The sequence below is a fragment of the Microtus oregoni genome, unplaced genomic scaffold (assembly GCF_018167655.1).
Source record: "Microtus oregoni isolate MIOR12 unplaced genomic scaffold, Mior012 000053F_ref0000044, whole genome shotgun sequence".
Taxonomy (NCBI): domain Eukaryota; kingdom Metazoa; phylum Chordata; class Mammalia; order Rodentia; family Cricetidae; genus Microtus; species Microtus oregoni.
Genome location: NW_024543829.1, coordinates 14615882 through 14630028, shown reverse-complemented (window position 1 = coordinate 14630028; position 14147 = coordinate 14615882). Strand labels below are relative to the sequence as shown.

Genomic DNA, 14147 nt, shown 5'->3' with positions numbered 1-14147 from the left:
GGCACCAGACCTCATTACAGATGGTTGTGAGCCACCATGTGGTTGCTGGGAATTGAACTCAGGACCTTTGGAAGAGCAGGCAATGCTCTTAACCACTGAGCCATCTCTCCAGCCCCCACTACACTGTTTGGAACACTCACAGTGGAGACTAGCTTTAAGCATAGGATTGTTAGGTGGTGGTGGCGCACGCCTTTAATCCCAGCACTCGGGAGGCAGAGGCAGGTGGATGTCTGTGAGTTCAAGGCCAGCCTGGTCTACAAGAGCTAGTTCCAGGACATCCAGGGCTACAGAGAGAACCTTGTCTCAAACAAACAAACGAGAAAGGGCAAGAAAGATGGCTCAGTGCTTAAGAACACTGACTGCTCTTCCAGAGGCCTTGAGTTCAATTTCTAGCAACACATGGTGACTCACAACCATCTGTAATGAGATCTGGTGCCCTCTTCTCTCTGATGCCCTCTTCTGCCATGCAGGCACACATGCAAATAGTGCACTCATATACATAAAATACACAAATAAATAAATCTTTTAAAAAAGCCATCTTCTAAAAAACAAAAACAAACCAAAACCATAAGGATCATTGGGACTTTAATAGAAGAAATGGAACTGTAGGAAAAACTTACAAATTGCTCCAAAGATGACATCTTGTTCTTATTTAGCTTTCTTTGAGTCATTAACAGTCGGGCGCCACTGGTGCTGAAACTTATCATTATTATAACCGCAAATGGGTTAATGCCCAAACAAAGCTATATTTTTGGGGTTGGATCCCAGCTTCCCCACACAGACCCCAATAGTAGCACCCTCCAAGTCCCAGAATGATGTTCCACAAATAAGTGGATGTCAAGTGTGTAGCCTGGATTCAAAACTTTCTGTTTTTATCTGGATGCTCTCAGTTGCTAACAGGACAGAACAAAAAGAAAAGTGAATAAATAAACACCAACCCAAAATCTCTAAAAAAGGAGATTGTGTGGTTTAGTGGTCAGCCCACTCGCCTGGATGTTGATATAGCTGAGATCCACTTCCAGCCCTCCCACAGAGTAGATAGTCACTTTTGTGACCCATGCCTCGGTTTTCCTACTTAGAAAAGAGGGAATTGCCTTAGTTTTCATGAGGCAAAACATATGAAATTATCCTCAAATAACTTGAGGCTGTTGGAGAGTAAGATAAGACTATCATCTGTAGTAATTACCATATTAGCATTGCTTGCTTGTCTAGCATGGACGAAGAAGACCCTAGATTCCATCCCAGCTCCAAATAAAACAGAGTTGGTGACACGTGCCTCGAATCACAGCACTCCAGAGATGGAGGCAGGGAGATCGGAAGTTCAAGATCATCTTTGGCTACCTAGTGAGTTATAGGCAAGCCTGAAAAACGTAAGGCCCTATCTCAATCTAAAAAAATTTATTATTACTTTACATTATAGTAATAAGCCCAAATATAAGGTACCCTCAAGCTTCATAGAGGAGCGGTGGAGGAAGGAGAAGGCAACTCTTTTAAATCAAATTTGTAAGACTTCCTATCAAATTCATTACCTCAGAACACTAAACACTGCTCCTAGTTTGGCTCTGTCCCTTTCTAATTTCCACATCCAAATTCAGAGTGACTCAGAGGAGCCTAGAGTTGAGACATATATACGAATTTAAGGGAAAGGGAGAATTATAAGGTCTGAGAGGCTCCTTGTTAGCAGAAGCTAAGAATAGGCCACTCAGAACATGAGAGAAGATGCTTCTCTTTCCTTCTCCCAGTGTAGGTGGTCTGTGGGATTCCCAGCCTCTCCTTTGTTGGTAAAAATTTTGTTTTCTTTCTTTGTCACAAAACCTCCCCTTGTTGAAAGGGGGAAGAAAGGGAACTTACTTAAAAAAAAAAGTGAAGACCAAGTGACTTTTTCTGCTACTGTTAGATTATGACAGCTGCTACAGATCTCTATTGTGGGGAGGGAGGAGCAAAAGGAAATATCTCTTTGAAAACCAATGGATGGTCTTTCTTTTTAAAAAGGATATAATTGGGTGGGGGATCTAATAAATGCTCTGGTTTCTGATCCACTTCCTTTGTGAAGTATCTTTGTAGGAGAAAGGAAAACCACTTGACGAGGTATCCAATAATAAGGGATAAGAGAAGTAGAGTCTAAAGATGAAAAGGAATTTCAGAGGAACGCCAGCTAACTTACAGGGGCCTTAATGAGTAGTTTTCAAAATGACATTTTACTGGGTGGGGTGGCACACACCTTTTCAAACAGCCCTCTGCAAGGCAGAGGCAGGCAGATCTCTATAAGTTCAAGGCCAGCCTGATCTAAATCAAGTTCCAAGCCAACCAGGGCTTTGTGAGACCCTGTCTCTGTCTATATGTACATATACATTTATTTGGGGCAGGGGATACGTGGAGGTCAGAGAACAACTTGAAAGGAGTTGGTGCTCTTTTCCTCACCATACGGGGTACCTTAGTTTGAACTCAGCGACTAAAGGTGTTGAACCGTCTCACGGGCCCTTAATGAAAACCTCTTGTGTTAGGTGTTAAAATGCACATCCCTGATCCCGAGAAGCCGCCAATATACAATGAGTACTTTGTAGCAACTTAAGAGAGTAAATACTAAAAGTGATTAATAATAGATAACAAGATTTCAGTTTTGTGCGAGTTCATACATAATAATTATCATTAGGATATACAAAAATTATGAAATACAGAAATTGTGGAAATGAGCCAGTGACAGTAATTCTGGCATCACGAAATATGACACATTCAGTGCTTTAAAAACAAGTCCTAAATATAGGAGCTGAAAAAAAAAAAGAAAGAAAAGAAAAATCTTGAAGAGACTACTTCCGGAACTTAAGTAGTGGGCTCCGCGTTGCCAGTCGGAGCGGTTTATGTGACACCCTCTCCGCCTTCTATTTCTTCTTTGGCCGCATGGGTACCATGGCAACAGAGACAGGCTGTAGCCTGGATTCCGGAAGCCGGAGAGCTGGAGCGTGGAAACTACCCGGTCAAAGGATGCTGAGTCCCGAGCGCCTTGCTCTACCGGACTACGAGTATCTGGGTAGGGGGGCGTCTTTCAGCTTCGGGAAAGGAAAGAAGTAAAGTTGGGTGGAGTGGGGCGGAGACAAGGGTGGAGCCTGAATGTAGCGGGTCTGGATGGAATGGGGAGGGACAGAAAGAAGGGGCTCCAGGGCCTGAGCCTCTAATGTAGGGCCAAATAAGAATGAAAAATAACATTTATGAAGTAAAGAATGTCTGAACTCTGTGGACTAGCACTCGGGGAATGAGCATTGCGTTCAAATTAACACAGTTAAGAAGCTGAGGCCCTAAACAGGGCTGTTCCTGATAGGTTGGTATTGGAGTAAACTTGGCCTTTGAAGTGACATCAGACATTTTGTGAATAATAATTTTGCTTTCATAATGCGATGTAATTTCGAGCTTTTCTCTTTTGTCACACACTGTGGCAAGCATTTCGCATGCCACTTTTCTTTGATTCTCATTTCTTTGATTCTTATTAACAGACTTAGAAGGGGTTGCTGTTTTCTACTTTACAGATGGAGAAACTAAGGCTAAAGAGACAACTTGCATAAAACCACACAGTTAGATAGTAGTAGGATCATATCTGCCACTGCAGAACTTGACTCAGGACCTTGCTTTTGAGCTAAGGTTATGTGGTAGAAAGTACTGTACTTTGATAAGCACCTTACAGTGAGTGTGAAAAGCATTTACTTATATTCATACATATACACTTAAAAATTCACAGACTTAAATATTTAGGGGAATTTTAAGCTTGTAGACGATTGAGCCAATAGTAGAGAGTTCTTTTTACCCTCTATATCTTCTATTTGGCTTCTTATTCTCCTTTTTTTTTTCTGTTTTCTTTTTTTCAAAACAAGGTTTCTGTGTGTAGCCCTGGCTATCTTAGAATTTGCTCTGTAGACCAGGCTGACTTCAAACTCAAAGCTCAGAGATCCACCTGCCTCTGCCTCCCCAGTGCTGCTTTGTTAAAGGCGTGCACCACCACTGTCTGGCTTCTATTTAGCGTCTATTATTAATATATTGTATTAGTGTGATACATTTCTTGCAACTGATTATTAGCTCAGTGTGATTACCAAAAGCCTATACTTTACATTGGGGTTTAATCTTTGTGCTGAGCAGTTTTGTGGACTTTGACAAATTCATATTATCGTACAGTCACTATTAAGGTATACAGCAGAATCATTTCATTGTGCTGAACCCCTCAGTGCTTCACCCCTTCATCCATCCCCTGCCCCACCCCTTTCCACCACTGAGCTTACTGACTTTCAAATGTTGCCCCTTTGCGAGTGATTGGAGCCATTCTGTTTATCCCTCACAGGTCTTTCACTTAGGAATAGGCTTTACAGCCACTCCGTGTCTTTTTGTAGCTCAATAGCTCATTTCTTTTTTCTTTTCTGTTTTGATTTTTCAAGACAGGGTTTCTCTGTGTCACCCTGGATGTTCTTTCTGGCACTTACTCTGTAGACCAGGCTAGCCTTGGTCTCGCAGGGATACTCCTGTCTCTGCCTATCTACTGCATGAATCATCACACCTGGTAGATGATTAAATTTTCTTAATTAACCATATGAAACGTTGCTTCAAAACGGCTTTTTAATATAAAGACTTTTATTTTGGGGGATAGCTTAGCAGTTAAGAGCATGTGCTACTTTTCCAGAGGACCTGAGTTTGGATCCCGTCACCCCCACAGCACCTGCAACTCCAGCTCAGGGGCTCCTGGGCCTCTTCTGAACTCTGCAGGCACACACACACACACATAGCAGATACATACAAACAGAAATTTATAGTAAAAGGACACACTTCCCTTTCCACAAGTCCGGCATGTTCCTCACAGGTACTGGCTTTCTGTGCATCCTTCTACAGATTATTCTGCACATAAAAGAACATGGAGCACGTCTGTAATCCCAGCAATCGGGGTTCAGAGGAAGGTCTGATCTACGGAGAAAGTTCCAGGATACCTAGGGCTGTTACACAGAGAAGCCCTATCTTTGGGGGCAGGGTGGAAAGTACACCTGTGTCTTAGTTAGGGTTACTACTGTTGTGATGAAACACCATGACCAAAAATAATTTGGGGAGGAAAGGGTTTATTTGGCTCATAGTTCCATGTAACAGTTCATCATCCAAAGCAGTGAGGACAGGAACTCAAGCAAGGCAGGAACTTGGAGGCAGGCACTGATACAGAGACAATTCAGGGGTGCTGCTAACTGGCTTGCTCCTCCTGGATTACTCAATTTGCTTTCTTTTTTTTTTCTTGTTATTTTTTTTTTGTTGTTTTTTAAGACAGGGTTTCTCTGTGTAACACTCCTTGCTGTCCTAGAACTAGCTCTTGTAGACCAGGCTGGCCTCAGAAATGGCACCACCCACAATAGGCTGATCCCCATTGTGACCCCATTGATGATCACTAATTAAGAAAATGCTCTACAGGCTTGCCTATAGCTTACAGCTCCTTTTGGGGGGCATTTTTCTCCATTGGAGTTTCCTCCTCAGATGACTTTAGCTAGAAGCACAGATAACTTTGTACCTAATGCGTAACAATATCAGCACCTATACTTTTGGTAAAGATTTTAGGTGTTTTGCTAGTTTACTTACTACTCCATGAGCTGTGAAATATTTGGCCATCCGAGTACCTTGTCAGTTCCTTGGATTTTTGCTATTTAAAGTCCATATCTCAGAGGCATGTCTGTGGTTGACTGCTGCCTTGACAAACAGAAGTTGGTCTCTTTCTAAGTGGCGTAAGTGAAAGACTGGTTTAGTGGCAGTGTTGACAGTCTGTGAGCTAATTCATTGTTTCAGGGCACTTGAAAAGTTTCAGTGTTCATGGACTTCAACTATCCACTGTTCTTGAATCTTGCACAAATGTTCCTTTGCCTCTCTTGTGTAGTTAAAAGTCCTGATTGGCATCAGGATATTCGTACTTCCCTGAGCAAGTCATGTCACTCACTGACTTCCTTATGGTTCAGCAAATTGAGTAACTGCTGAAACACATTTATTCTTACCGAAGAACTAGCCCTGCCTATTACAGCATGCTCTCTTATAGAGATATGTTGTTTGGAAACATTCACTCTCAACATAATGACCATTAACAACCACGCCCTAGAAGCTGTGCATGGTGACACATGACTATAATTTTAGCACTGGGGCCACTGAGGCAAGAGGATCCTGGATTTGAGGCCACTTTGGCATACATAGTGAATCCTTGTCTCAAAGATTATTAAAATCAATGGATAAACAAATAAAATTTAAAAGTCATTCTTTATAGGTTAGATCATATTTCTGATTTAAGATCTTGAAATCTGTTTATTTTTTTAATTCACTTTGATTAACTTTTACAATTTATAAATTCACTTGCATATATTGAGCTAGAAAGGAAATACACATAGAGAACAAAATACTATAGATAGGAAAGTCCGTGGCACTCACTAAAATAAAACCAAAAAACTACAGCTGAGTACCCCTGGGAGGTACATTTGGAATCCCTGTTTAGGATTATAGTGTGGGGCACAGTGACACCTGTAAGTGAATGCCTGTAGGCAACCCTTTTGCCTGCTAGCTAGGAATTGTATTGGGTTTTTGACTATTTCTGAAGAAAGCAGCCTTTCTTCATGTTGGGTAAACTGATTTGATTTCCACATTGACTTGGTGAATTTGGAACCTATAATCCTGACCTGGCTAAGGTCATCAGGAAAGATGTTCATGTAGGCAGTCAGTGTAGCAACAGATACTGTATTGACATCTGGACTGAAGAGAGGACCTGGTAAGGAGATGAAGAAGGCTAGATATTCCCAGCCGTATGGAGGCGACTTGTTGGAGGCATATGCCAGCAGCTGAGGTGCGTCTGTATGTCTGCTGGGTGTGGAGAACTCTAGAGCCGAAGGGAGCCCGTTCCAGACCCAGACTTACACAACCGCCTAAGTGCCGACCTGAGCATGAGTGTGGGGGTGAGGTTCCTTCTTACTCCACCTAATTGTGGAAGTGCGTGCTTTCACTTGTACTCAGGCTGGCTCCTCTGCTTCTGTAGAACCGGTTGGTACTGGGGTGACATAATAGCTATCTCTAGGAAACCAGAAATCAGAGGTTGCACTCTTCCTTTGAGGTCTGTGTATGTAGAGCAATTACAATAAATGATAGAGGTTTTTTCTTTAATCTGGCATTAAAAATTTTTTGGTTGCTCTTTAAAAAATGTGTATATGAAGGAGATAGGTGATGAGTGTGGGTAAGTGTGCCAGTCTGCACATGTAGGGTGAGGTAGGGTGAGGCCAGCTTATAGCAGTCAGTTTACTCCTTTCACCATGTGGGTCCTAGACATGTATGCACATACATGTGTACATGCAAATACACACACATGCACACACATGCTGGTATCAAATGTCAAGTTAATAAGTGGTGGAATCTAGTTCAAGTCCACATGGTTAAATTCTGCTATCAATACATAGAGTGACTCCAGTCAAAAGTGGGTTCCTTACTATTACATAGGCTCATACAAGGATCCCTGGAGTGAATTCAGTTGACTCCAAAGGCTTCATTTAGTATTTCTGCTCATGAGGGGGCCTCCTAGGAATCAGGATGGATCAAGAAATGCTAGTATTCCAGTTCTCTCTTGTCAGTGGACTCATCCTCAGGGCCAGGCAGTGAGGAAGGGAACTTCTAACCATTTGAGGGAGTTCCTTTCTTCCAGTAGTGATCATTGTAGCTGGTGTGGCTGTGAAGAATTTGCCTACACTCTCTATGGCCTGGCTTTCTGTATCTGAGAAATGTGAACAGTGGAGCTGGTTGTGGTGGAGCACGCCTGTAATGTCAGCACTCCGCATGTACAGGCAGCATCAGGAGTTTGAGGGTAGCCTGCACTACAGCTGGAGGCCAGCCAGGGCTGCAGGCCTGGAGCATATCAACACTTAGTGCAGATGTTGTGAGAAGAGCCTGTGTGGAGAAGAGGAGCGTATCCTTTCAGAGCACCTGGGTAGGAGCAGAGTAAGTGGTGGCTGCTATTACTACGTCATTATACAAATAGAGCCCGTGTCCATGGCAACCGTGAAAATGAGCCTTTTAGATTTTGTGCTGTGGGGAGGGAAGGAGTAATTCCCACTCCACCTCAGCTCTGAATCCAACACCTTGCTTACATGGTGTGTCACGCTCCCCATGTGTTCCCTTTAGTCACTGGCTGGGCCGGACAGACCCTCTTGAACGGGAGATGTCTCTCTCGGGGGTGGCTGTGCTTGAGGTCAGCCTTCCTGCCTCTCTCCTTTATTCGTGACAGGCTTACATCCATGGTCGAGAAGCCTTCTGGCTCCCCTGCCCTCTTCTCATTTCTGGTCAAGGTGTTTCCTCCAGAACATCTCTTCGTGTTTGCTCCTGTTTTAGTGTCTGCTTCTCAGAGTCCCTAAACTAAAACAATATCATTGATTCAGCCCTTTCCAGCCATGAAGTTGATGCCGTTTCTCTAAGTCTTGGCAAAGGTTCTGACTTGGAATTTATTCAACTTGGAAGACTTTTAATGTTTCTAAATTTTTTTGTATTTGTTTATACTATAACATGAAGTTTACTTGTCTGACTGCCAAACACATTAATTTTGCTTTTGAAGGAATCCTGATAAATTTATTTTTGTTTGAAATGTAATTAGTGAGCCTTCAAATCCAGTACTACACTATAGAACATTGATACTTAATCAGCTGAGATTGTCTTCAGAAAGCGTAGTCTTTAGGTTGTTTCAGAACTGAAATGAAATGAAATATATGTGTTAACACTGATTGTAAATCTTTGGAAACCAGATTAATATAAAAGATTCACTTTAGAATAGCTACAGAGCTGTTCACAATCACCTGTCTTTTTCTTCTACTCCTTCTCTTCCCGAGTAATCAAAAGCAAGCCCAAGTGTAAAGTATCTTTTGACATACATGGGAGACGGAACACACTCTTAAATGAGCAGGACACCAAGGGACTGAGAAAGAAGCACCATCGTGGAGTGTACCGGATGTTTCGGGAGCTGGCAGCTCTTTCGGCTCCCTCCCCATTTGGTCAGCAGCTTCTCTGTCATGGAAGGGGCAGCAGGCAGTTATCTTGTTGGGCTAGTTCAGGAATGTGCCCTTTGGAAGTGGTTCCTGGAAATTTAGCCTACACCATCTTTGCCACCTTTCTGAGGGCTCTGTAGCTCATTGTTGGGGGAGTGGGAGGAGCAGATGAATTCCAGGGCTTGTGGTTTCTGACCCTTGGTCATGTCCATTTCTCCAAAATAAGTTGCAGAGTGATTTCATTGTATTCCAAAAAGAATTCTTTTAAATTTTTGAACTTGTTTATTATTTATATTCAAGTAATAATAAAGTCTTTCAAGTTCTGTCCAAAAGTTGGTGATCATTTTTCTTTTTCTCTTGCATACATATAATACTTGCCTATGTAAGATGAGTAGGTAACTAAGCATTTTCAAAGGTTCTTATAGTTCAGAAAAGACATTCATGAGCCTCTTTTCCTGTTCTTATCAGTTACCTTGTTTTCCTCCTGGATCCTTGGTTAGCGTCTGTTTCTTATTAGAATGTAAGCCAGGGGGGCAGGCTTTTCTCAGTATCTCTAACGTTAGTATAGTGGTTGACCCAAGTGAAGTGCTCAATTGTTGAATGAATGATTTGCTTCAAGCAGCAGAATACATTTAAAAATAAATGGGAGGAAGGAATCTAGTTTAGCCAACAGTTACTGAATCTTACCACGTGAAAAGACACTATATCCTCACCCCCTTTTTGATGGATTAAAAAAAAAAAAGGATGAGTGATTAAAATCTGCCCTGGATGCTTTTGGCTTTAGACTCTGATTATACCTAAGCTCAGTTCTTGGTTGATAACAGTTTCTATGCCTTGGTTACCCAACCATAGATTTAATCATTGTTTTAAAGGTGATTATTTGTCCTTTAGCTGTGTGGGCGTTGTGATTTGACTGGGAGGAGAGTTACCCTTGTCAAGTAACCCAGGTCTCCTTCTGGCTCTGGTTGCCCTTGTATCACTTCCCGAGCAGCTGTAGGAAACAGTTCATTCTGTGATTGGAATTTCAAGTCAAAACACATTTATCTGAACAGAATTTTAATGATTTATCAAAGAGAGGAGGGATTTTCCCAAACACATCTGAATTTACCAAAGTACTGATCTCATTAAATACATTATTCTTGAGCACTTTTCTTTAAACGAAGCAATTACTGCTGAAATTATCAAATATATTTTTCATAAAAGCTTTTTGAATAAGTTTTTTTTGATTAGCAGGAGAAAAGTAAACATTGTTTTAAAAGGCCCTTTCCAGGGCCCATTCTTTTTTTTTTTTTTTCATTGAATTAGCTTTTAGAGGCTCTCTTCTTCGGAGAGAGTGGGAGCCCTTTTCCTGACTGTCGTCCTGTGTGTAGCAGCGTCTGGCCCTGAGATTACAGGTGCTCAGTGTAATTCCAGTTCAGCTTCTGTAATCGAACACAGAGATCTGCTTGTGCCTCAGGATGTCACCAGGTGTTTGTCACCTGGGATACAGACATAGACACCTGGCAGCAACAGCACTGTACCACATTGTTGTTGTTTGTTGTTTTTGGAAAGTGTCTCATGTAGCCCAGGTTGGCCTTGCATTGGATAGTTGAGGATGGCTTTAAACTCCTGATCCCTTCTTTCTCTACCTTCCATGTGCTGGGGTGTCCAGCTCCCCATTGCCTTAGGGGAAACAATCTTGTGCAGAATTCCTCCCGTGGCAGACTTACGTACAGCGTGTTCTGAATGGGAAAATTATATATTTAAAATAGGCATGTTTGAAACAATAACACTTTGAATGTGAAATGTACCAAAGGCCACATGTTTTTGATTTTGCTTGTCAAATGGAGAGGCGGCTGCCAGAACCACTGGACACCATGGTTCTCATGCCCTAAAGTCCTGCAGTTGACAGATATTCAGACAACAGCACAAAGAAGTTTGGCCCATGAGAAAGTGAGTCTGGGCACTTGGGCTGCCCTCCTTTTTCTCTCCGTGGAGTTCTTCCCAGCTTTGCCCCTTCTGTCTCATCTTAGATTTCCAAAAAGGAGAGATTAAATGTGTCTGTATTTCAGCATGTTCACTGCACGGACAACATGAGGCTGGCGCTCGGGCCACTGTGCAGCCTGTCATATGGAAGGGATTGCCTTTCAGAGGAGATTATAATTGCGTATGTAGCCACACAAATGCACATTCTGCCTGAAGGAAAATGCAGAGAAGAGGAGGCCTGCGCTGCCACTCAGGTCCCTTTGTGGAAGCTGCACAAGAAGCCCTTGCATGCCATAGTCACCTCTTTCGGGCTTAATGAGTCATCTTTGTGTGTTAGCTACTTAAAAGGAAAAAGGAAAGAAGAAATGTGCTCTCCCCCAGTGAATTGCTTTATTAGCCCTGCAGCTTTGTCTTAAAGAGTTTGAATATTCCTGATGACATCATTTACAATGCTAGTGCACAGACAGTACACAAAAATCCAGCGCTTGAGTATCCAGACGAACTTGGACAAATTTAGAAAAAACGGTAACAATGTTCTTTATAAACAGTGAACACAGGAGTTTAAACAACATGCACAACCCTAGTCTTTTGGGGATGTAATACAATGAAAGTTGGCCACAGCGAAAACTAAAAGTTCAGTGCCCTTGTATTATTTACAGTTCAGACTTGAGTTTATGGTCTTATATTCCCAAGCAGTATGTTCAGTTAATGTAGAAAATATGGGTTTACTCTGTGGGTAAATTATTATGCTCTTTGAGCTGTAGGGTTTTACCTGTGAAAATAAAAATGGCAAAAGGAATATTGCCACCTGCTTTACAAGAATGTGGAGAGATTGAGAAGATAATCATGGGGAGTTCTTTATAGGGATGGTGTTTTGTAAATAGAAAATTCTGCTATTATTTTCATTAATTAAATTTCCTCAACAAATAGAGTTGATAAGAGCTCACAAGGCAGAGAAGATGAATTAATATAAGCCAGGAATCTTGAAAATAAACCATTGAATGAGACCTAAATTTTCTTTCTTTTTTTTATTTATTTATTTATTTATTTATTTATTATGTATACAATATTCTGTCTGTGTATATGCCTGCAGACCAGAAGAGGGCACCAGACCCCATTACAGATGGTTGTGAGCCACCATGTGGTTGCTGGGAATTGAACACAGGACCTTTGGTAGAGCAGGCAATGCTCTTAACCACTGAGCCATCTCTCCAGCCCTAAATTTTCTTTCTTAATAGTCTGCGAACCATTAGCCCTGCTGACTAGCCTATGATTGCTTCCTGAGTTCTCACAGATGGAGTGCATACTTGGCCACCATGCAAAGGATGGTGGTCATAAAGGTAAATGAGAGTGAACTAGACTGTCAGGGAGAGTGGCTTCATGGTTGTACTACAAATATTCTCTGGAGTCTTGCTAATCTTTTCCTTGTCTGGACATTGGGAGGCTTTGGCCTTTGCTTTTCAGTAGATATATGATTTTTTAATCTCATATTTCTAAAGCAGCAACAAATTTAAGAACTGGCTCACGTTGTGAAATTTTTTTTTTCCTTAGTGTGGTGAGAGAAAAATCACTGTGGTTGAAAGACTTAACAATAGGCTTGCCACCTTGAAAGTCTTCAAACTCAGCCAGTTAATGACAACAGCTTTTGTTTTAGATAAGAAGGTATACTACGAAACAGTATATTTGTTTTTGTTGTTGGTTTTATTTTTAAAATGACATGTCTATATGTGTGTCTGTGTGTGTGTTTGTACAGTGTAGTACCGATTTCAGGCCAGAAGACGTTGCCAGATTCCTGGATCTACAGTTACATACACTTGTGATATACTGAACTCAGAATCTCTGCAAAAGCAGGACGCTCTCTTAACCCCAGAGCTATCTATCTCTCAGCCCCCAATTTATATTTTTAAATGACAGAATTATTACTGAAATATCTTCTTCTATTTTTGTGGTTATTTTCGTATTTTGGGCAGCAATACCTGAGAAGACTCCTAAGGTTCCTTTGCAAGTTCAGGATTTCATCTTTTATTTCCAATTATAGTTAGTAGTATTTGGGTACCTTCATTTTGTTATATCCAAATCAGCAAAGTCCCTGCAAAAGCCAACAAGGAGACAGAGTCCCATACATAAAAGCAAAGAGCCTTTATTTTAAGCAAGTTTGCAAACTCTGTCTCTCTGCACGTCCAACGTATTGGAATAAACGGAGATCCTCGAACTTAATTAGAATAGGGTTTTATAGTAGTAAAGGTGGGGGTGAGGGGTGATTGGCTGACATTTGTCTAGGGGTGTCCTGGTTGAGTATGTTCTGGCAGGTGGTCCTGTCTACAGCAGTTGGAATGTTAGGCATTTCCTTTGAATGGTCCGTTCTTGGGTGGAGGTTGGGTAATCTCTGCTTGTGGTTCTTCCTGCAACCCTGCTTCAGGGTAAACTACTGAGACTCAGGCCTCTTATTAAATTTATAGATGCCGGAAATTGAACTCAGGACCTTTGGAAGAGCAGGCAATGCCATCTCTCCAGCCCCACCACATGGTGGCTCACAACCATCTCTAATGAGGTCTGGTGCCCTCTTCTGGCCTGCAGACATAGACAAAGACAGAATATTGTATATATAATAAATAAATATTTTAAAAAAAATTTATAGATGGCTGAGTTCTACTCTGGCAGGTGATAATGGTTGGAAGTAAAGAGCTTCCTTTGGATGACCTGCCCATACTTAGTTTATCATGGCTGGCTCCCACAGACATATTAAGGGGAAAAGCTATTTTATTTAAATTCTAAATCTAAGGCAAGATCCATGTCTTTTAATTAGTTATTTATTTTTAAAGAAACAGCGTCCTATTTTAAAATTATTTTTTATTTTAGTGTGTGTTTTGCCTGCAATTGTGTTGCCCATGGAGACAAGCAGAGAACATTGGAACCCAAAACTGGAGTTATGGATGGTGGGAGCCACCATGTGGGTGCTAGGAACTGGACTTGGATCCTCTGCAAGAGCATCAAGTGCTCTTAACTGCTGAGCCATCTCTAATCCTTTTTTTTTTTAATACAGACTATAAGGCAAGCATGGTATTAAAAGACCCCTGGAGTGGGGAGACTCACTCAAGTCTTGGGATAACAGGTCCTTCCCCCCCCCCCTCCAGGAACTCACAAGAGACTGTCCTTGCTGCAATCACCTGAGGT

General features: G+C 41.7%; 1 protein-coding gene across 1 annotated transcript in view; it reads left to right on the top strand.

Annotated features, from left to right (window-relative positions):
* The first annotated feature begins 2903 nt into the window (after window positions 1-2903).
* CUNH11orf49 (chromosome unknown C11orf49 homolog) overlaps window positions 2904-14147 on the top strand; it is a 182825-nt gene continuing 171581 nt past the window's right edge. The window contains exon 1 of the mRNA XM_041637475.1: window positions 2904-3028. Within this exon, the coding sequence (XP_041493409.1) occupies window positions 2908-3028 (121 nt within the window). The 5' untranslated portion in view covers window positions 2904-2907. The remainder of the gene's footprint in view (window positions 3029-14147) is intronic.